Source organism: Saccharomyces cerevisiae, chromosome XIII (genome assembly GCF_000146045.2).
Source record: "Saccharomyces cerevisiae S288C chromosome XIII, complete sequence".
Lineage (NCBI taxonomy): Eukaryota > Fungi > Ascomycota > Saccharomycetes > Saccharomycetales > Saccharomycetaceae > Saccharomyces > Saccharomyces cerevisiae.
In genome coordinates this window covers 610,155-628,848 of record NC_001145.3, presented here as the reverse complement: position 1 = coordinate 628,848, position 18,694 = coordinate 610,155, and the positions used below count along the sequence as shown (strand labels likewise).

Genomic DNA, 18,694 nt, shown 5'->3' with positions numbered 1-18,694 from the left:
TTTTTAGAAAATAAAATGTTCTGCGTAGTGTACTTCTATTTATAAATATAATAATATTATTGATTAATTAGGCATCGCATTTTCAAAAATTTTTAAGAATGCGGGACACCAATTTGAGATTGTTGTGTCAGTAACCATCCAATGTTTAATGGTTTTCACGGCCATATTTTTGTCTTTTTCATTGAAAATCTGGGATAGTACTGTTTTGGTGTGCTCGTTTTGTAAAATCTTGGTAATGTTTGAATCTAATTTTTTCTTGTAAAATTCCAACTCCTTCGAAGAGAGCTTCGAGCCACACACACAGAGGTCGTTGATCTTAGCCACTAATTCTTCTTTACTGCATAATATCGGCTGGAGCTGTCTATCGCCTTGGTCTTTTACGAGCACACCTTCACAGGCAGATTCTTGTTGAGCAGCAGTTACAGATGGCCTCCTCAAAACTGGTGGCGGCGTAGTAGCTGTTTTAGTGTTCCCATAAAGATCTAACACTTCTGTGGCAAGTCTGCCGCTAACACATCTTTTCGATTTCGTTCTTTGTTTAGATTTGGATCTAGGTCCGCTATTAGGGTCGATAGAAAACAAAACTGTCGGACAGTCGTTATAACCAGGCACTTCAGCTTCTAGACAATTCTGAAAACTTTTGGTTGGTTTAATAGCCATCGTACGTAATAGTATGTGCGGAAATAGATTGACGAAGAACCGACAGATGCGCGTCTACTGAAGCTCTTATGAGTAGCCTGTGTGAATAAAGAAGCCAGCTAAAAGTAAATATGTGGCATCTTTATGTCTTACGAGCCGGGTACCAAGCGGCAGCAAAGGGTCCCCCCTAAACGACGTGCTTATCACCCGGCCGTTGTTTACGAAATGGCCTTTTTTGACGTTTTTAGTTTCAATGGATGGATGAAAAAAGCAAGTAAAATGACAAATAAATGCTGTTGGCAGGTTAAATCGTTTAATATACCCATAAGAGAGCTGGAATAGTGTGGAATTGTAATACTTTACATTTGAAAACTGCCCATACACGCACAAATATTGCAGCAATGAGCAACGCTAATCCTTATGAGAATAACAATCCGTACGCTGAAAACTATGAAATGCAAGAGGACTTGAACAATGCTCCTACTGGTCACTCAGATGGTAGCGACGATTTCGTAGCTTTTATGAACAAGATCAACTCAATAAATGCTAACTTGTCCAGGTACGAAAACATTATCAACCAAATTGATGCGCAACACAAAGACCTACTTACTCAAGTGAGTGAGGAACAGGAGATGGAATTGAGACGTTCTTTGGACGATTACATCTCTCAGGCCACAGATTTGCAGTATCAATTGAAAGCGGATATCAAAGATGCCCAGAGAGACGGATTGCACGACTCTAATAAACAGGCACAAGCTGAAAATTGCAGACAGAAATTCTTAAAATTAATTCAAGACTACAGAATTATCGATTCTAACTACAAAGAAGAAAGCAAAGAGCAGGCGAAGAGACAGTACACAATTATCCAACCGGAAGCCACTGACGAAGAAGTGGAAGCCGCCATCAACGATGTCAATGGCCAGCAGATCTTTTCCCAAGCGTTGCTAAACGCCAATAGACGTGGTGAGGCCAAGACAGCATTGGCCGAAGTACAGGCTAGACATCAAGAGTTGTTGAAGTTGGAAAAAACAATGGCTGAACTTACCCAATTGTTCAATGACATGGAAGAGTTGGTCATCGAACAACAAGAAAATGTGGATGTCATTGACAAAAACGTCGAAGACGCTCAGCAAGATGTAGAGCAAGGTGTGGGTCACACCAACAAGGCCGTTAAGAGTGCCAGAAAAGCAAGAAAAAACAAAATAAGATGTTTGATCATCTGCTTTATTATCTTTGCTATTGTTGTTGTCGTTGTGGTTGTTCCATCCGTTGTGGAAACAAGAAAGTAATAGAGCACATGCGCCTCCCTCCCGCCAGCCCCCCAATTCCTATTATGTGTAATCAAACAATTTCTATTAAAACCGAAAACCTAAAAATTGTAACGTCTTTTCTCTTTCCTACTATACCCTCCTCATACCTGCCTTTTTAACAATTAGTATTATAATTTTTTTTTTTCACAAAAAGACAATACCGACTATCTAATAAATAATTTTAATACGTATGTAATTTCGTTAAGAACAAGAATTTTTAAGTAAAAAATCTTACTTTTAAGAAAAACTGTCGCCCTTAATATTAGTCCCAATTTTGTAACGAAAAATAAAATACAAATCGGGGTGGAAAAAGGGAAATTTTACAACATTATTATTCCAAAAACTAGTTTTCAAAAAGTAAATCGTGGGGGTATGAACAACAATTGTTGTAGTCGCAACTACGGTAATTGGTCCTAAAAAATTATTCTCCGGGAAAAAAAGAAGAAACAAAGAGATCCCGAAACATAAGTCCCGTGATTCTTTTTGCCCCCCGCTTTCTTTCGCCAAGAGAAGAGCAATTTATTGAAAGGCTTTTCTTGATGTTTTTGGGTTGTGAAAGCGTTAATAGCGCCAAGTTAGAATAGTAAATATCACAACTACAATATCTACACTTCTCACTTGCGCATTAACCTGCACACGTACTAGACTTTATCTGTCTTGATTGTTACTTCTAGACCAATCAACATTGAAGCGCTCGGCAAATGCTTGACAAGAAAAAAAACTAATTTTCCCTTCGCCTTTTATAGTGCCCATCGGATAGGATATTCCATCTTTGTCTTGCGCCCACTTCGTTGTCGTTACCCGCACGTTGTGTTTTTTGAGGGCTTGAGCAAATTCTTACAGTTAAGGTACAATAGTTGTCTCGAAGAGCAGTACATCAACGGCCTGACGACCTACAGTAGCACTTTCCTTTAAGTGTATATAAACTTTCCTTTTCGGTAAGGGATGCAGGAGAAAGGGCGAGTTTTGTTTATATGCGATCCTTTATGGTAACCTTTGCGGTTAATTCAGCATTATGGTTGCTGATGCACACTTAACGAGGGGAAGAAATATTATGTTACATGCATGAAACGCACTCGGTTTTCTCATGGTCTTTCTTTTTTCGGGATTTCTTTTAATAATATCTTTAAAGTATTACTGGTAGTCGGTCTTTCCCCACACAAAAAAAATTAAAAAAAAAAAAAAAAAAAAGAAACTTTCCGGCGCTCCTTCAGGAGTCTCGTAACTGATGCTTTTTCTCTTCCTAATATTAAGATAAAAAAAAAATTAAACACCGGTAGCAACTTCTCGAGCCATAGGGTCCTGCACACCCTGCCATGTTACCGCACGGACCATTAAGTTACGTGGATGCCGGACTCTCAAGCCATGAAAAGTTTATCTTTATTTAAGTAGAGTTTTTCCTTCTTCTCAAATTTCTGAGAATTTTTATCTTCGATCATTCCCTCTTTTTTTCTTTTTTTCTTTTTTTCTTTTTTTCTTTTTTTTTTCCCTTCTCTTACTTTCTTATTTTTTTTTTTCATTCCTCAGCGGATCCCTTCAATCGTTTATAACATTATTTTCCTTCTCTTTTCTTTCATTGTATCTTCTTGATTTCAACTATTGTTTGTGTGTATATGAACAGACGCCTCCTTCTCTTTCTTTCGTGTATTCTTGATTCAATTGCGACTTCATAGCACTATTCCTCCCCACTCACGTCTATAGTCCAGGACAATTAGCATGACACTGGTTAAACATGAGAGGAAAACAACCGAAAAGGAACAAAGACAACGCTTCTGTCAAGAGAAATTATAGATGCGTGGGATATCCTGATTGTAACATGAGTTTCAATAGGACCGAACATTTGGCTAGACATATCAGGAAACACACAGGGGAGAAACCATTCCAATGCAATATCTGCCTTAAATTCTTCAGTAGAATCGATAACTTAAGACAACATCAATCTTCTGTTCATTCGGACGTTGATTTGATGTCCTTACGTAGACTGCAGCAGTCCGCAAATAGCACTGCGAACGACCCTAACGCAACAAGAATGTTCCCGCAATTACGCCCATATGGAATTGTTGTCCAGCCCGCGCCTGTTCCATACAATCTGCCCATATCAACTCCTGCTAGCCCACAAGACACTATATCTCTTTACGCACCACCATACTTCCCTCATCCTATGCCATCTGCTCCCATACCATTGCCGCATCAGCCTCCTCCACTACCAATATACAGCTATATGCAACCACTCTTCCTGAACCACACTCCCATACAAAACCACAACATTGTAGAGCTCCCTCCAGATAGCAGTGACACTCCAGCATCGCCGTCTAAGGTGCAAAGTTTTGACCAGGCCAAGGACGCTTCACCAAACGCAAAAAAATAAGCTCTACCGCACCCACTCCTCCATTTCACAAGCCGCATCATTGCTGCTATTGTACCCTCTTGGCCATTCGCGTGCGCGTTGATTGCCGTTATTATGCAGATATTTTGATATCGCTTGCCGTTTGGCTCATCTCCGCGCCCTTAAAATATATCCGCTTCTGTTGGGAAATGCCGAGCATAAAAATGCCGAAAATATAAAAAGAACAAGAACAATACCCTTCGAGGGAAACGCTATTTTCCTGTCCACACAACCTTAATTAATTCGCACGTCTGTGCCACCAAGTAGCAACTGGTTCGTATTGCTTTATCTTTCTTGCTTGTTATTACATTGCTGTAAGATAACAAGCAGCGTTTTACTCTACGGATTGTTTATAAGGATTTTGTTCCTCGACCCCTTATATTTACTCACCTTCCCCCTACTCTAATTCTCCTGATTTCAGAACAAAAAAAAAATGACTCCACTTTTGCAGGCGGAAGCAAAAATGAACACAAGCCTCTACCTTACGGAAAGCATCCAACAACATGAATTCAACCTCACCAGCCCTCAGTCATTCTATTCTTCTCCCTCGGTACCCAATAGTAAAAATAACTCGGGCATTTTCAGCTATAACACTGCCAACAACAGTAGGGTGAGTTCTAGTGATGAATTCACTACCCAACAAGACGGCATGAACACCATAATGTACAAAAACAACATCAGTAAAACTTTCGAAGACGACATCTTTTATTGTCCAAGAAGTTTGCTCACCCCAGAAGAACAAGTGGTATACCAGGAAATTGACAAGTATTACATGGAACAAGCACTATTGACCCAGTTACAAATCTCCCAAACGTATTCCTCCACTCCTAAAGAGGAAAAGATAGTTAAGTTCAATCCCTACACTTCGAAGAGTTTCAGTCCAGCTTCTTCTGAATAACTAACGAGAACACGTTCACTACAGACATGGGGCTTCTTTTCCTTTTTTCATTTTCTTTCTCTTATTATTCTGGGTATTTCTTATTAATCGGTTGAACTATGTATTACGTCGAAATTTCTTTAATATTTCTTTGTATTCTTCACGACGAATTGTTCATTTCATTTTACTCCATTTTTTCAGTATTCCTGGGGCTACAGGTATATGTGGCAAAAAATTTTTTTTCTATTATTTGACGGGATCTCCTATATATTTTATACACTTTTACAGGAAAAAAACTTATTAGTTTTCAATATTTTCTTTATTTTTTTTTCCTTAAGACAACTTTGTTGACTACCAGCAAAATGGGAAAGAAAAAAAAAGCACTGAAAAGGAAAAATGAAAACACTATAGGAAGTTTAAGATATGTCTGACCAACCCGAGACTCCTTCCAATAGTAGAAATTCTCATGAAAATGTTGGCGCAAAGAAAGCTGACGCTAATGTTGCCTCGAAATTCAGAAGCTTGCATATCTCTGAAACCACTAAGCCATTAACATCAACTAGAGCTTTATACAAAACCACAAGAAACAATTCAAGAGGTGCGACAGAATTCCATAAACATGTTTGTAAGTTAGCATGGAAATATCTTGCTTGTATTGATAAATCGTCGATATCACACATTGAAATCGAAATGAAATTTGGTGTTATAACAGACAAAAGGACACATCGCAGGATGACACCACACAACAAGCCCTTTATTGTTCAAAACAGAAATGGCCGCTTAGTGTCTAACGTTCCTGAGCAAATGTTCTCGAGTTTCCAGGAGCTACTCCGCTCAAAATCGGAGAATCCAAGTAAATGTGCCCCAAGAGTAGTAAAACAGGTACAAAAGTATACGAAAGATTCTATATATAACTGCAACAATGCCTCGAAAGTTGGCAAATTAACTTCATGGCGTTGTTCGGAAGACCTTAGAAACAAAGAACTTAAACTTACTTACATCAAAAAGGTCCGGGTCAAGGATTTTCTCATTCGCTATCCTCAAAGTTCATTAGACGCTAAAATTAGCATCAGCCTTGAAGTGCCTGAATACGAAACTTCTGCCGCTTTCAGGAATGGCTTTATTTTACAAAGAACCAAAAGCCGTTCCACCTACACCTTTAATGATAAAATGCCTTTACACTTGGATTTGACAAAGGTTACTACCACGCGAAGGAACTCCCATCAATACACGTCCCATGAAGTGGAGGTAGAAATGGATCCTATATTCAAGGAGACAATTTCCGCTAATGATAGGGAGAAGTTTAATGAGTATATGTGCTCGTTTTTGAATGCCAGCGACCTTATACGTAAGGCTGCAGAACGCGATAACATGTTAACGACATGAAAATGCTAATTAAATACTTCTTTTTGTTCTCTATAAGGTGCTACATGTATGATCTGAGTATATATATATATATATATATATACATGCTGTGCTAGGAATAAGTTCATGTAATATTTTCAGTGTTTTATTGACTGAAATTCACCGATGGGACTTGTTACTACCTGACTTACTCTTATTCCTGAATGGATGAATGTTGAGAATAAATCGTTGGTCTTATCGCTTTCATTATCATCGCCGATATTGTGTCCTTGCTCTTCTTCAACTATGTCCTCAGATAATTCCATGGGTTGATGATAATTGAACATCCCACATGGTGAAGACGGTATTGCCTTTTGCTTTTTGAGGGCTTCCTCCTCTTCCTCTTCATCCAAAACTTCTTCATGAGATCTCTTACTTTGCTGAGTTTCCAGCATGCTAGTAAGCTTTTTCGAAGCTGTAACATTATTATCAGAAGCTGGCTGGTCAGCTGGAGTAGAGAAATTTATAAGCCCTGCCTGAGGTTTTGTATTGTCCGAATCTATTACAGATGCCTTTCTATCTTTTATATCATTATCACATGGGGTGGCATTATTACTATCTGTTATATTTAGTGTCGATCCTTCTTTAATGGATATACGCTGCATGTTTGTTGTCGAGCTTGAATGTGTAAGTTCAATTAAAGGTATAGACAACGAGTCTATTGGGGAGGTTTTGTCAACATCGCTAGGCAAAGATATTTTATTATTTTGCGCTGTTTCCAATTCACTGACATCTTCATTTTCGAGAGCAATGGTGTTACAGGTGTTTGGATCGTTGAGTGTTATAGAAGGCTTCAAATTTTGCTGATTGAGTTGTGATGCACTTGCAGAAGTTGGTGATTCAAAAAAATTGCAATTGAAATTGGAAAACCATCCCATCTCATCTTTAAATACTACATCCGAAAAGTCACTCATGGGGAACTCAGCGTTAAAATCCAAGTCACCTTCAAGCTTGTTCTCTTTACTAGTTATGCTTTGGGGTGGAATATTTTCTTTATCATTTTCACTAGTTAAAGATATCTTACGCCCCTTTTGTTTTTGCTGCAATTTCTGCCCTTCAATGCCTGGTTCCGATAGAATGTCACTTAAAATTGAATCGTCATGATCATTTAAATGTTCTATCACTGATGATCGCCTACATCCTGCTTGTGTAGACTTAGCCGAATTTTTGGAATTCGAATTCTTAACTTTGACAATCGTTTGCTTATCATTTGCTTTTTTTTCACCACTAGTCTTCGGCGGTTGCTTTGGATTTATGTTTATTGAAGCTGGTTTTTTTGCTATCGTTGCTATACCAGGTGACACTTTTTTCGTAGACTTTCTTTTGTTGAGCATAAAATCGAACCTCTTGCTTACCGAATCATCGATCTTGGTCCTCTGAATAGTATTATCGTTTTGCAAAGTATTTATTTCGTAAGCTATGTTTTGATGCTGGTTGTTTTGTTGATTGGCTTCTGTTTTTCTATCTGCTAAGTAGATTTTGTGCGCAATTGAATTTCTTGGGAAACCAGTATTCGCTATATTTGGTTTAAGATTCCAGATGGGTAAAGACTGAGTTCTGACAGCTTTTGGAGCAGGCATAGGATTCGTCTGTCTTCTTCCCACAGTCCCGCTATTAGTATTATTTATTGTTATCGTGGTCCTTGCATTCCTTGAATTTTTTATTTGGTTTGTCTTGAAAAGAGATTGCGATTTTGGGGTAAACGGAAGTGTTGCTGATGGTAAAGAAGACGGCATTTGAAGACACGATATCCGAGAATTTGTAGTATTGTTACCAGACGTCCTTAAATTGGTTATAACTTTTGTGAATCTTAGTTTAACCTCCAAAGTTTCTTCCGGAATTTGGTTGTTTACGACCCTTCCCTTTTTATTCGAGATGTTGCTATATGATCTTCGTAGTAAAGCGGAAACATTCGAGCATACCCTTCCAGTAACTATAAAAGATTCATCTTCATACTCTTCTTCAGTTACCTCATCTCTCTCTTCACTTTCTTCTTCACCAATATTGTTTTCTGTATACTGGTAGGGGCTATTCTTATGAAACTTTTTTCGAAGCCCGGAAAGAAGACCAAGGCTTACTAATGGCTCATCCACTTCACATATGTCACGATAATACAAGTTATAATCATATCCATCTTTTAAAGTGTCATGGTCTAACACTTCAGGTGAATTTAAGTATATTTCATGCAGTATAGTCTTCAAATGGATGGCGCCAATTCGCAACTCCGTTTGCTCATTCGAATCTGTCGGGAATGGACTAGGAATATTAGCAACTCTTACCTGTTTTGGAGCCCTTGAGCGGGCTAAATAACTACCATTGGATCCATTATCCAATGTGTAAAGGATCTTCAATGTCATTTGAGAGAGTTCAGACATTTTACCAGAGTCTTTTGTTCAAGTGAATACCAATTCCAATCCAGGTTTCAGTTGCACCTGGTCAAATTGACTTCAGTTATGTGTGTTGACTAGGTTCAGCTTAAGCGTTGCTTATAAAAGAAGAGATGTAGTAAAGCAACAAACTCACCACGGCTCAGTGCAATTCCCAAGAACCGAACTCTCCATTCAATGGGTCTTTCTCTTCACACACACCTTTTTTCTAACGCGACGCGTTTTTTTTACCTTTTTTATATCACGAAAAAAAACGCGACCGTAAATGAAGGTTTTTCCTTTCATGGAGCAGTTGTATCTATTGAATGAATTATATACCTTTTGCTGGTTTGGTCCTTTCGGATATGCATTTTTCAAATGTTTACTTTAGCGATTGAAGCTCTAACAGTAGCAATGTGATCTTTAATTTTTCAAGGTACCTTTCTACCACGAGCAGTGTACTTTTTTGTTGAGAAGAAAGCGCAACTACCGGCGATGACTGAGATGACTTTGCTCCCAAAAAAAAAATCTATATCTATACATAGTTCTAAATACTCGGGTATTCAGCTCTCCTGGTTCGAGAACTTGTTTTCAAGTTCAGAAGAAATTACTTCTCCCTCGAGGTTATTAACAACTCTATTGACAATACTCTTCAGATATGAATCGTCTTTCTTTTCACCCAAAATACTAACTGTATTGAATCCCATACCAAAATGTGGGTATGAGCCTATTTTAATGGCTTCTGAAACTTTTGTTGATTCATCCTGAATCAACTTTAGCTCTTTAGAAATTTGAGACTCAGTTAGGTGTGTTCTGACAAAATAACGAACATACTCACGTGGATCCTTGTCCAAATTATATATTTTTTTCAACGTGGGAGTGAACGCTTTCAGCATCCTTGCAAATAGTTGAGGGATACCGGGTAGTATATACATTTTGTGAGATATAGAACAAATAGGTACCCACAAGTCATCACACACATAATAATTTTTGACGTTTGTGCCTTTTGGCATGGTTGCCATTTGGTAATGCGCCTTTAGAGCATCTGCATCAAGCCTTGCTTCAGGGTCAGATTTATGCCTCATTCGTTCTTTGCATTCTTCATCTAGTTCACAAGGCAAATTAAAGCTTTTCGCCATACATTCGTAAGTGATGTCGTCATGAGTGGGGCCGATTCCACCTGTACTGATGATAAAATCATAATTTTTGACTAATCTTCTCACAGTATCTACGATCTGGGTTTCATCATCCCCTATAGTTGCAATTTCTTTTAATTGAATTCCATGATCAAAGCAATACTTCGCAAAAAAAGTGGAATTTGTATCAACTACTTTTCCATTCAGCACTTCATCACCAATTATGATACAAGCTGCAGTTACTTTCACCATTATACCCTTGACAGTATATACTTTGCCTCCTTCAGTAATTCTTTTATGTCATTATTATCACCAGTAATGACTGCTATTGTTATATCCCTCGCTCTTTCCTTTTTAGTCTCTCGGGCAGCCATAGTCGTTTTCCACGTATATTTTTAATAGAGAAGATCCTAAAACATTCAGTTAGAGTATTATAGTTAATGATTTATTTTATAAATAGTAAATGCAATTTGTATATAAAACGTACATAAATCAAATAGTAGGTATACGTGACAAATATAAGCGTATTGTCTTTCCTTTTTTTTTTTGGCCTTTTTGTAATTGTGAAATGCGTTTCGGGTATTTTCGACATTTCCCTCTCTTCTTCACTTGTTATTATTACTGTGGGAAGCTCAAATATGAGTATTCGTATGGTCGTGCTTAATAAGAACATCTTCTTTGTAGTTTTGTTGTCCCTTGATATGCTCATTTTCCTCACCATTTTTTTCTTCCACGTATTCAATATCCAGTCTTCTCAAATTCGATACTTCATTGGTTAACACATTACGTAAATGATGTGTCACAATTTCAAACTCGTTAACACCTAAAATATTGCCCCATTTTTGTAAAGGAACTTCCAAGGTTAAATGTCCGCGTAAATTCGGTCCTGAGGACAGTAACGTCAGTTCTTTCAATCCATAGGGTTTCTGAGAATTATTATTAGAGATCAGTTTGTTCAACGTATCTTTAACCAAAGTTTCTATCTCTAGGTAGCGTGGATCATCACGAGAAACTGACTGATCGATTAACTCCTTTATTGCGATGCACATACCCTCGCCACCAGCCTTGATAATTAAACCAGAAACAATTAAACCACCAATCGTGTCTAATGATTGTATATTAACCAAATAACCAGTACTGATTGCAACCAGAGCAACAAGAGAAGTTAATGAATCAACACGGTGATGCCAAGCATTTGCCATTAGTACATTTGAATTAGTGTTGATAGCAATCTTTCTTGTGGCTCTAAATATCCATTCTTTAGCTGCAATGGAAGCGGCGGCAATCCAGGCTGCGTTGATATCAGTAACGTCTTCAATAATGTCTTCAGAATAAGTATGAGCATGACCTAAGTTTCCTATGGTGTCAATGATTGTATGTGGGATAACAGGCCCTACGAGTGCACAAAGGGAACTCCAACCTATTGATATACCAGCCATGGCTAATATTGTTGAAACTGCCAAGGAACCAACAGTTTCAATTTTGCCATACCCATATGGATAATCAGCGGTTGGCTTGTTGGCTGCTAGCCCTACCGAAAGCAAAGTCAACAAGTCAGAAACCATGTCACTTATTGCGTGGATAGCATCCGCAAACAACGCTTGTGAATGAAATACGATACCTCCAAAAAATTTACCTATAGCAATACCAACGTTTACACCTAAGCCGACCCATGTGATTCTTACGCCTGCATTTTTCCTAATTTGCTCAGTACTAAGTACTAATAATGGATTGTGAGCAGCATGAGAATGCGTATGTCCATGAGAATGTGTATGCGAATGCAGATTCAACGACGAAGGCTTATCAGCTTGCTCACATTTACTGCTTTTGTAGTCTCGTATCGTGCCCAATGAAATTATGTCGTTTTGCTCGGTCTCTGATTCACGTAAATGAACATGATCATGACTGTTGAATGCTTCAGCTAATTTTTGGTATTGAGGATTTTTCTCCAATTCCTTTATTGCAGCCTTTTCAATTTCAGCTTGTCTCTTTAACTCGTTTATCTCAACGCGTACTTTATTAGGGTCCTTTTGGTTTATTATACTGCTCTTTTCAACTTTTACTCCAGTACTTATGTGGAGATTCTCCTTCCTTACTAGTAATGCTGGACGTACTTGTGAAAGAACGATCTTTATACAGGGCCTTTTTACGCAGATTCTTAACATTGTCAAAAATGCGAAAAAGAAAGCGATGTTTGTGTGATGCAATAATATATAAATCAATAAATTTAAACTCTCAGTTATTTAGCGTAAATGAACAAAACCACAAAAAAGAGCTCTAAGTCGAAGTTGCCAAAAGTCTTAGGGTTCCTATAGATGGTCAATTACTTGAAGTTGTCATGGAAATGAGCTTTTTTTATTTTTTTCATACCTCTCGAGAAAAATTGCCTTGGCGCGTTCCTCCTACGAAGGAAAGCAGAAGAACAATTGTTACGTAAGGAAAGCTATCAAGAAACGGTAAACACTTACTAATAAACATCAATATTGACAGCAAAACGCGCTTTTCCACCTTCGAAAGGAGCTCTCCTAGATTCTGGGGTGTCTTTTTTTACCGGGATTATGCTGGATGGGAAACACCCAATACTGGAGTGTCAACAATAGGTAACTACTGCCAACCATAGAAAACGTCGTAGAACATCTGAGTATGAGTAAACGAGGTATGCGCAATAAAAGAAGAGAGAATATGTCATGCAGACTTCGCAGGTACATTTTAGATAAGTAAATAGTGATTTTAATCAATAAGATAGTATTACGTTTCAATTTGGAATTCCTGTGATTATGATTCTTCCATTATCTGTGAGCCATTTAATTGCTTCTGCATCTTTCACCTGACAATGTTTCCTTAAGGGATCCGTCAGATTAGTAAAGCCGCATTGTGACCCTTTTAACTTTCTCAAGTAATACTTGATCTTGTGCGTAGAGGACAATTGATTTACATAACCGTTAGTAAATAGTTCTTTTTCCATTTCATTTTTGAAGTTCAAAGCAAACGCAAAAACGTCAAAGAGATTCTTCAAGATAGGGGGATCTGGAATTAAACTTAGCTTCAAAGATTCTACTAAGATCCTCTTCAAGTCGTCAAGCTCAAAAGTCACACCTTCGATATTGTCAACGGCCATACAGGGTGGTGTACATATCGAGCAAACAAATAAAACGTTTGGATCATCAGGTGGAACCAACTCACCGTTGCTAATACAATCCACATGATACCACTCCTTGCATATTTCACATTCGACCATTGCAGTACCTTCTTCAACCCTTCTACAAAAGCAATATTTCGTTTGGCGCTTAGAACAACTTTCCAAAGGAATGTATTTGTCTGACTTCAAATCTAAACATCTAAAAATCGACGGCAGTATCTCAATAAATTTATTTTTTTGCATTATTTGATCCAAGTGCTGGTTCCATAATTTGAAAACTTTTAACTCCTGTTTGGCTTTCACTGATCCTGAATTATCACTGGCCAGCGGTCTCTTATCTAATCTCGAACCATTAAACTGGTTCGCAAACTTCACAAATTTAGGATCATTTTTCCTGATGAGTTCGTCTATTTTATCAATATTATCAGTGTTATAAAGAATATTCACATCGTTCATTTTTTTTGCATTTTCAATTTCTCTAATAACATAATCAAGCTCACTGAAAAAACTACTTTGTATGGGTAACCGATATTCTTCTATATCTAATAAAACGTCTTCTAAATCACTTAGCGATATTTTTGAGGGTGGATCCTTTTTTAGAAAAACTCGAACTTTCTGCATCATGTCCTGATATTTTAAAATCAGCTTTCTCACTTCCCCTAACTTATCTATATCTTCCGAATCACAATATTTCAAACCAAATTCGAAGTAAGAATATAACAGTGGAAGTGAATATTTCGCAGGGTCTTCATTCTTAATATCACATCGCTCAATGAATATATGTTCATAAACGGATAACCATTCAAGCCTACATATTTTTCTGGTCAACTTAGTCCAATAAGAAACCTTCAACGGGATGGTTAACGATTTCTGATATAATTCCTTAAGCAAATCTAGATTATTGCCATCAATAATATCTCTATTATCGATAGGAAACTGCCGAGATACGTGATACAGTCTGATAATTGTCGGCTTTTCTGAAAATTCAATTGAGCACTTCCGCACACTTTCATACAAGCTCTCCAAATTATCAGCCATGTTGTCAGAAAACTTAAGCGGTAGATGACGTAAATTGAAACCGTTTCCGAAATCTACATCTTTAACAGAACAGGAAACATCCACGAAGGTCTTAATAAACTTTTTACATTTCTCAATAAGTAGTAATGAATCATCAAAATTGGAGCGTAACATTCGATTAAACTCAGTATTACTATCAGTATGAGAGATCAAATACTGTATTATATTTAATGGCACAGTTCTATTTCTAAAAGTAGAAGTCATTAACACGTCCCACTTTTTTTCAAAATCTTCATTGTGAACAAGCAGATAAGAAGTCGGAGGCTTGTCCAAGCCATCGAGAGCAATTCCTAGGCTTGCGCTATCAAAGTATGAGTGCAAACAAACATTGAGATTACCAGATTGATCACGTATTGGGATGCCACATATACTATGAGCACCGTTTTCTGGTTTTTCTAGCAATACCACGAATTCCTTCAGAGATAAATTACGTTGCAATGCACCGTGTGTAACAACGATTTTTGAAAGACCAGTTGACTCTAAACTAATATCTGAAATATAATTCAATTTATTATAAACGACATCTACAGTGCCAATCAACTCCCCTAATTTTTTGCTGTTTTCCGCTTCCTCAACGACGTAGTTACTTATTAAATCACGGCATTTTTTCCTTAAAACTGGGTTATTGGAGTTTAGTAGGGCATTGATAAGTAATTGATTTACATCTAAACCGGGAAGAAACCCCATCTTAGATGTCCATTTTGCTGCCTCGGAACTGAATCTCAACCAGGAGCTTGGCGCAAATTTTGCATTCTGTGATAGATAGAAACCTGATCCAATAGAACATGTGAAGGCTTTCGGAAACTTAAAAATGTATGAGCCCTGCTCCTGTGTCGTCTTATAAAGTTTTATGCCATTGGCTAAGATGAAATTAGGCTCAAATATGAAGTCGCTTTGTGAACCATCATGTAGAGTGTTTCCTGCTATCTTATCTTCTGGAAATGAATTTTTTGAATTATCTCCAGTGTTTGAATAGTCAGCAGATTGTTCTGCATCCAAAAATGACTTGTAGAAATCTGTTTCTATAAAGCTCTTTAATTCGTCATCGGAGGTGGAGTAGCGCGGCCTTGATTGGATAGTATCCCATTCACTTTTTCCTCGAGCAATTAAAGCTTCGAATTTTTCCATATCTTTCGGCGCAATACTGTACACCAACTTGGTAGAACCTAAATGATTGAAATCAATTGAAGGTAAAAAATGATCCGAAACAGACCAACCTTGACAAGAAAACAACATTCCAATATCATAAGTGGTTCTCGTAAAATTGGCCATATCCAGATCAAGGTGTTGTAAAAGCGATAGTTCATTGAGAGGAATGTTGTCTAAATTCCACTGGTCTAGAATATTCTTAATGGCAAACTTTTCATTGGACGAGTTGTTTCCTGGTGATCTCATGGAACAGGGTAGTCCAAGACCGGTGTCAATTTCGAAATCTATAAAGTGCTCCGATAGCAAATGAAAGTATAACCTCTCGAATTCCTTTTGAGGTAATGTTGTGTGTTTCGCAAACAAATCAGGATAGCTACTCCCAAATTTCGCTACAATAGCAGTGAAAACAGCCAGACTTTTTTCGTAATACTGTCTCAAATTGTATACTGGAGAGGTTTTGGTTTCGTATTTGCTTTTATCGTATATTTCCATACCATTCTCCCAAAAAGTAAAATCATAGCCCGGTAATGTGGTCTCTGTTGACTGTGTATAGCCTAGTTTAAACTCAGTTAACGAGTTAAAATAAGTCGGAAACCCTTTTATGTGCTTTATGTCCCGCATTCTTTTAAATTCATGATTAATCGATCCGGCTCTAAAGACATCGCGGTGTATTTTAGCTTTTTTATGAAGTGGCTCCTCTTCGTCCCTACTTCTGCTATTTGAGTGACGAAATATTTCAGATTCCACCATGTCTTCATTTTTTTCGTTATTACGAGCAGCTTGCTCTTCTTCTTCATATATGTCAAAGTCTAATAAAATTTTTGCATAGGCAGATCTTAAAGAAGTTGATAACGAACTCATAATCCTGCCCGAGTAACCTAATTCTCTTCCAATTTGCGCCCATAATTTTTTTTCGCAAACAGCATTGAAGCCTCCCCTCAACTTCACACAACTCCTCAGTCTATATAAATCCAAGGTGCGTTTATCGATACTTGGGATCCTTGTGAGAGTACTCTTTTTGATTTTATTGTGAAAATTATACAACTTCGCATAAAAATCAACTATCTTGGTTCTTTGAAATTCATTCGAATTGAAAAATTGTTTTCTTGCTTTAAACCAGAGGCGATCTACATCAACATTTAGTTGAGTAAATTTGTCAGCATCTGGTATAATTTTCAACTTAACACATCCATAAACTGACCCTAAGTCTTCCACTAACTCATAAAATTTTATGGGGTCCGGGAGTTCTTTTTTGGCTAAAATAAATGTTGGAATAGAGTGTGGAGATATTTGATAAAATAAACCCGTCTTTTCATGAAACACTCTTGCGGGTACACCCTCCGGTAGCTCAACTAAATCTACAGATTTTATTGTTTCAGGTGCAAACGGTGCTGCACCACGAGATTTAAATTGCGTATAGAGAAATGGGCTAAAATTATGATTTGAAGTAGGAATTACAGCACTCCGCGGCGATTCCCATTGTTTAATCGAAGGTCGCTCCTGTATCTCTAATTCGATGTCTGCAATTTTAGAGCTTTCATGGAACCCGTTTTGTACCATTACCTTTTCGTTAACCGGTTCATTCAGGATATGAGATATTTTTGTAACAGAATCATGCCCACTCATTATAACTATGGAGATGGACGTACGAACAAGAACATACACGATAATCTAGAATTTGGAACAAAAAGCGAAGTTATTCAATATTATTTTCCTCCGAAGCGCTACACCTCCAGCGCCCTTGAGCTTAAAACAACCTTTATCTTCCACGCTGATGTAAAGTGTAGTTCTTATTTTAAGTGATGATGTTCACGAACTATGCTCGGCCACCGTTCACACATGCCGAAGATTTGAGTGTCACATCAACAGGCTTTCGGACGACTGAATACCAACAGCATCAAGCTGATTTGGCATCATTGTATGCATCATACAAACGTAATAAAGCACGGATGGAAGTCTTAGATATGACTTATATATATTCGTAGAAGAAAATTCGCTAAAATAAGCACTTATTGATTTTGAGTATAAAGAACATAAACATAAACAATTCATAAATAAACCATTAAAAAAATAAAAGGACTTGGTTAATTGCGCCCAAAAAAACGTAACATTATTTTTTCATGTTTTCGTAAGTCTTCCAATCGTTCGCAATTCCTCTGCCAGCGTTCATCTTTGTTCCAGATTGATCATGGCCCATCTTCATTCCCCCTTCGGACTGATCATGACCCATACCCATGTCCATGTTCATATCATCCCTTTCCTTGTTGGAGGATTTGGCGTTCTTTCCCTTCTGATGGGAATCATCGTTACCTTGTAATTTTTCAGCGAACTTATTCATCATGTTAGACATCTTGACTATACTTTTTTATATACCTTTCTACTAAAGTAAAGAGCACAGATACAAAGATTAAAAATGCCTAGGGACAAAACTTTGGGGCAGAATTGGGAGCTTTATATATGTTTGTGATGTTGATTCTGAGGGATGATAATTGCCCTCTCAGTCCCATCATTCTTTACACCTCGTACTGTATTCATGATCATCTATCCATTTTACATACCGCTCCCTTTAAGATACGTTTATTCGTAACTCCCATTTACCAATCACTATGAGCCGTCCACGTTTCCAAAAAAACCTAAACATATGATGCAAACCTCCAATGAGACTCAACGTAACATGCAAGTAAATACAGAAGGTTAAGAGATAGTTGTCTTAAAGGGGTACCGAAAGCATTTAGGGGAGGCTTAAGGGAGGGTGCCGATCCTATGAAGTATTAATACGTAATGCCAAAAGGAATTGTTGAACATCTGAAGTGGATAGATTAATCGTACAGTAATCGTACAGTACTATGTCTTACTGATGTCGGGAATCTCAGGGGCGACCGCCCCCGGCTAGAATTATCTATATAACGGTAAAAAGAATAAAACTCTATTCTAGTTCTCGCCATTTACCTTGACTTTAATGAACCAATAAAAGAAATTTCTACAACCAAGACATCCAGAATGAATACAGACCAACAAAAAGTGAGCGAAATATTTCAGAGCTCAAAGGAAAAATTGCAGGGCGATGCAAAGGTAGTGAGTGACGCTTTTAAGAAAATGGCTAGTCAAGACAAGGACGGCAAGACTACCGATGCTGATGAAAGTGAAAAACACAACTATCAAGAGCAATACAACAAGCTCAAAGGGGCGGGGCATAAGAAGGAGTAGCTCT

At 37.7% G+C, this 18,694-nt stretch overlaps 13 protein-coding genes and 1 non-coding gene across 14 annotated transcripts, besides 1 other annotated feature; 5 read left to right on the top strand and 9 right to left on the bottom strand.

Moving 5' to 3' along the window:
- Positions 1-63: 63 nt before the first annotated feature.
- Positions 64-660, bottom strand: ADD37 (Add37p; the record flags this gene model as incomplete). Its single annotated transcript, NM_001182690.1, has 1 exon — positions 64-660. One exon carries the CDS (start codon positions 658-660, stop codon positions 64-66), a length of 597 nt encoding a protein of 198 aa, NP_013909.1.
- Positions 661-1,040: 380 nt separating this feature from the next.
- SSO2 (syntaxin) lies at positions 1,041-1,928 on the top strand (the record flags this gene model as incomplete). Its single annotated transcript, NM_001182689.1, has 1 exon — positions 1,041-1,928. The coding sequence occupies one exon, from the start codon at positions 1,041-1,043 to the stop codon at positions 1,926-1,928; it is 888 nt and encodes a 295-aa protein (NP_013908.1).
- A 266-nt stretch (positions 1,929-2,194) lies between these two features.
- On the bottom strand, positions 2,195-2,500 carry SNR83. Its single transcript, NR_132245.1, has one exon. It is a non-coding gene; the product is annotated as an SNR83 (small nucleolar RNA).
- A 451-nt stretch (positions 2,501-2,951) lies between these two features.
- On the bottom strand, positions 2,952-3,038 carry MIN3 (Min3p; the record flags this gene model as incomplete). Its single annotated transcript, NM_001184615.1, has 1 exon — positions 2,952-3,038. The coding sequence occupies one exon, from the start codon at positions 3,036-3,038 to the stop codon at positions 2,952-2,954; it is 87 nt and encodes a 28-aa protein (NP_878144.1).
- A 643-nt stretch (positions 3,039-3,681) lies between these two features.
- Positions 3,682-4,317, top strand: RGM1 (Rgm1p; the record flags this gene model as incomplete). Its single annotated transcript, NM_001182688.1, has 1 exon — positions 3,682-4,317. The coding sequence occupies one exon, from the start codon at positions 3,682-3,684 to the stop codon at positions 4,315-4,317; it is 636 nt and encodes a 211-aa protein (NP_013907.1).
- A 451-nt stretch (positions 4,318-4,768) lies between these two features.
- YMR181C (uncharacterized protein) lies at positions 4,769-5,233 on the top strand (the record flags this gene model as incomplete). Its single annotated transcript, NM_001182687.1, has 1 exon — positions 4,769-5,233. One exon carries the CDS (start codon positions 4,769-4,771, stop codon positions 5,231-5,233), a length of 465 nt encoding a protein of 154 aa, NP_013906.1.
- Positions 5,234-5,635: 402 nt separating this feature from the next.
- On the top strand, positions 5,636-6,598 carry CTL1 (polynucleotide 5'-phosphatase; the record flags this gene model as incomplete). Its single annotated transcript, NM_001182686.1, has 1 exon — positions 5,636-6,598. One exon carries the CDS (start codon positions 5,636-5,638, stop codon positions 6,596-6,598), a length of 963 nt encoding a protein of 320 aa, NP_013905.1.
- Positions 6,599-6,714: 116 nt separating this feature from the next.
- On the bottom strand, positions 6,715-8,991 carry SPT21 (Spt21p; the record flags this gene model as incomplete). Its single annotated transcript, NM_001182685.1, has 1 exon — positions 6,715-8,991. One exon carries the CDS (start codon positions 8,989-8,991, stop codon positions 6,715-6,717), a length of 2,277 nt encoding a protein of 758 aa, NP_013904.1.
- Positions 8,992-9,545: 554 nt separating this feature from the next.
- Positions 9,546-10,370, bottom strand: FPY1 (flavin adenine dinucleotide pyrophosphatase; the record flags this gene model as incomplete). Its single annotated transcript, NM_001182684.1, has 1 exon — positions 9,546-10,370. The coding sequence occupies one exon, from the start codon at positions 10,368-10,370 to the stop codon at positions 9,546-9,548; it is 825 nt and encodes a 274-aa protein (NP_013903.1).
- A 380-nt stretch (positions 10,371-10,750) lies between these two features.
- Positions 10,751-12,283, bottom strand: MMT1 (Mmt1p; the record flags this gene model as incomplete). Its single annotated transcript, NM_001182683.1, has 1 exon — positions 10,751-12,283. One exon carries the CDS (start codon positions 12,281-12,283, stop codon positions 10,751-10,753), a length of 1,533 nt encoding a protein of 510 aa, NP_013902.1.
- Positions 12,284-12,873: 590 nt separating this feature from the next.
- On the bottom strand, positions 12,874-17,109 carry ECM5 (Ecm5p; the record flags this gene model as incomplete). The annotated part of the gene is made up of 1 exon (NM_001182682.1): positions 12,874-17,109. The coding sequence occupies one exon, from the start codon at positions 17,107-17,109 to the stop codon at positions 12,874-12,876; it is 4,236 nt and encodes a 1,411-aa protein (NP_013901.1).
- A 231-nt stretch (positions 17,110-17,340) lies between these two features.
- On the bottom strand, positions 17,341-17,535 carry YMR175W-A (uncharacterized protein; the record flags this gene model as incomplete). The annotated part of the gene is made up of 1 exon (NM_001184660.1): positions 17,341-17,535. The coding sequence occupies one exon, from the start codon at positions 17,533-17,535 to the stop codon at positions 17,341-17,343; it is 195 nt and encodes a 64-aa protein (NP_878143.1).
- Positions 17,360-17,574: an origin of replication (ARS1323; Autonomously Replicating Sequence).
- A 19-nt stretch (positions 17,575-17,593) lies between these two features.
- SIP18 (Sip18p) lies at positions 17,594-17,833 on the bottom strand (the record flags this gene model as incomplete). Its single annotated transcript, NM_001182681.1, has 1 exon — positions 17,594-17,833. One exon carries the CDS (start codon positions 17,831-17,833, stop codon positions 17,594-17,596), a length of 240 nt encoding a protein of 79 aa, NP_013900.1.
- Positions 17,834-18,483: 650 nt separating this feature from the next.
- On the top strand, positions 18,484-18,690 carry PAI3 (Pai3p; the record flags this gene model as incomplete). The annotated part of the gene is made up of 1 exon (NM_001182680.1): positions 18,484-18,690. The coding sequence occupies one exon, from the start codon at positions 18,484-18,486 to the stop codon at positions 18,688-18,690; it is 207 nt and encodes a 68-aa protein (NP_013899.1).
- Positions 18,691-18,694: the final 4 nt, after the last annotated feature.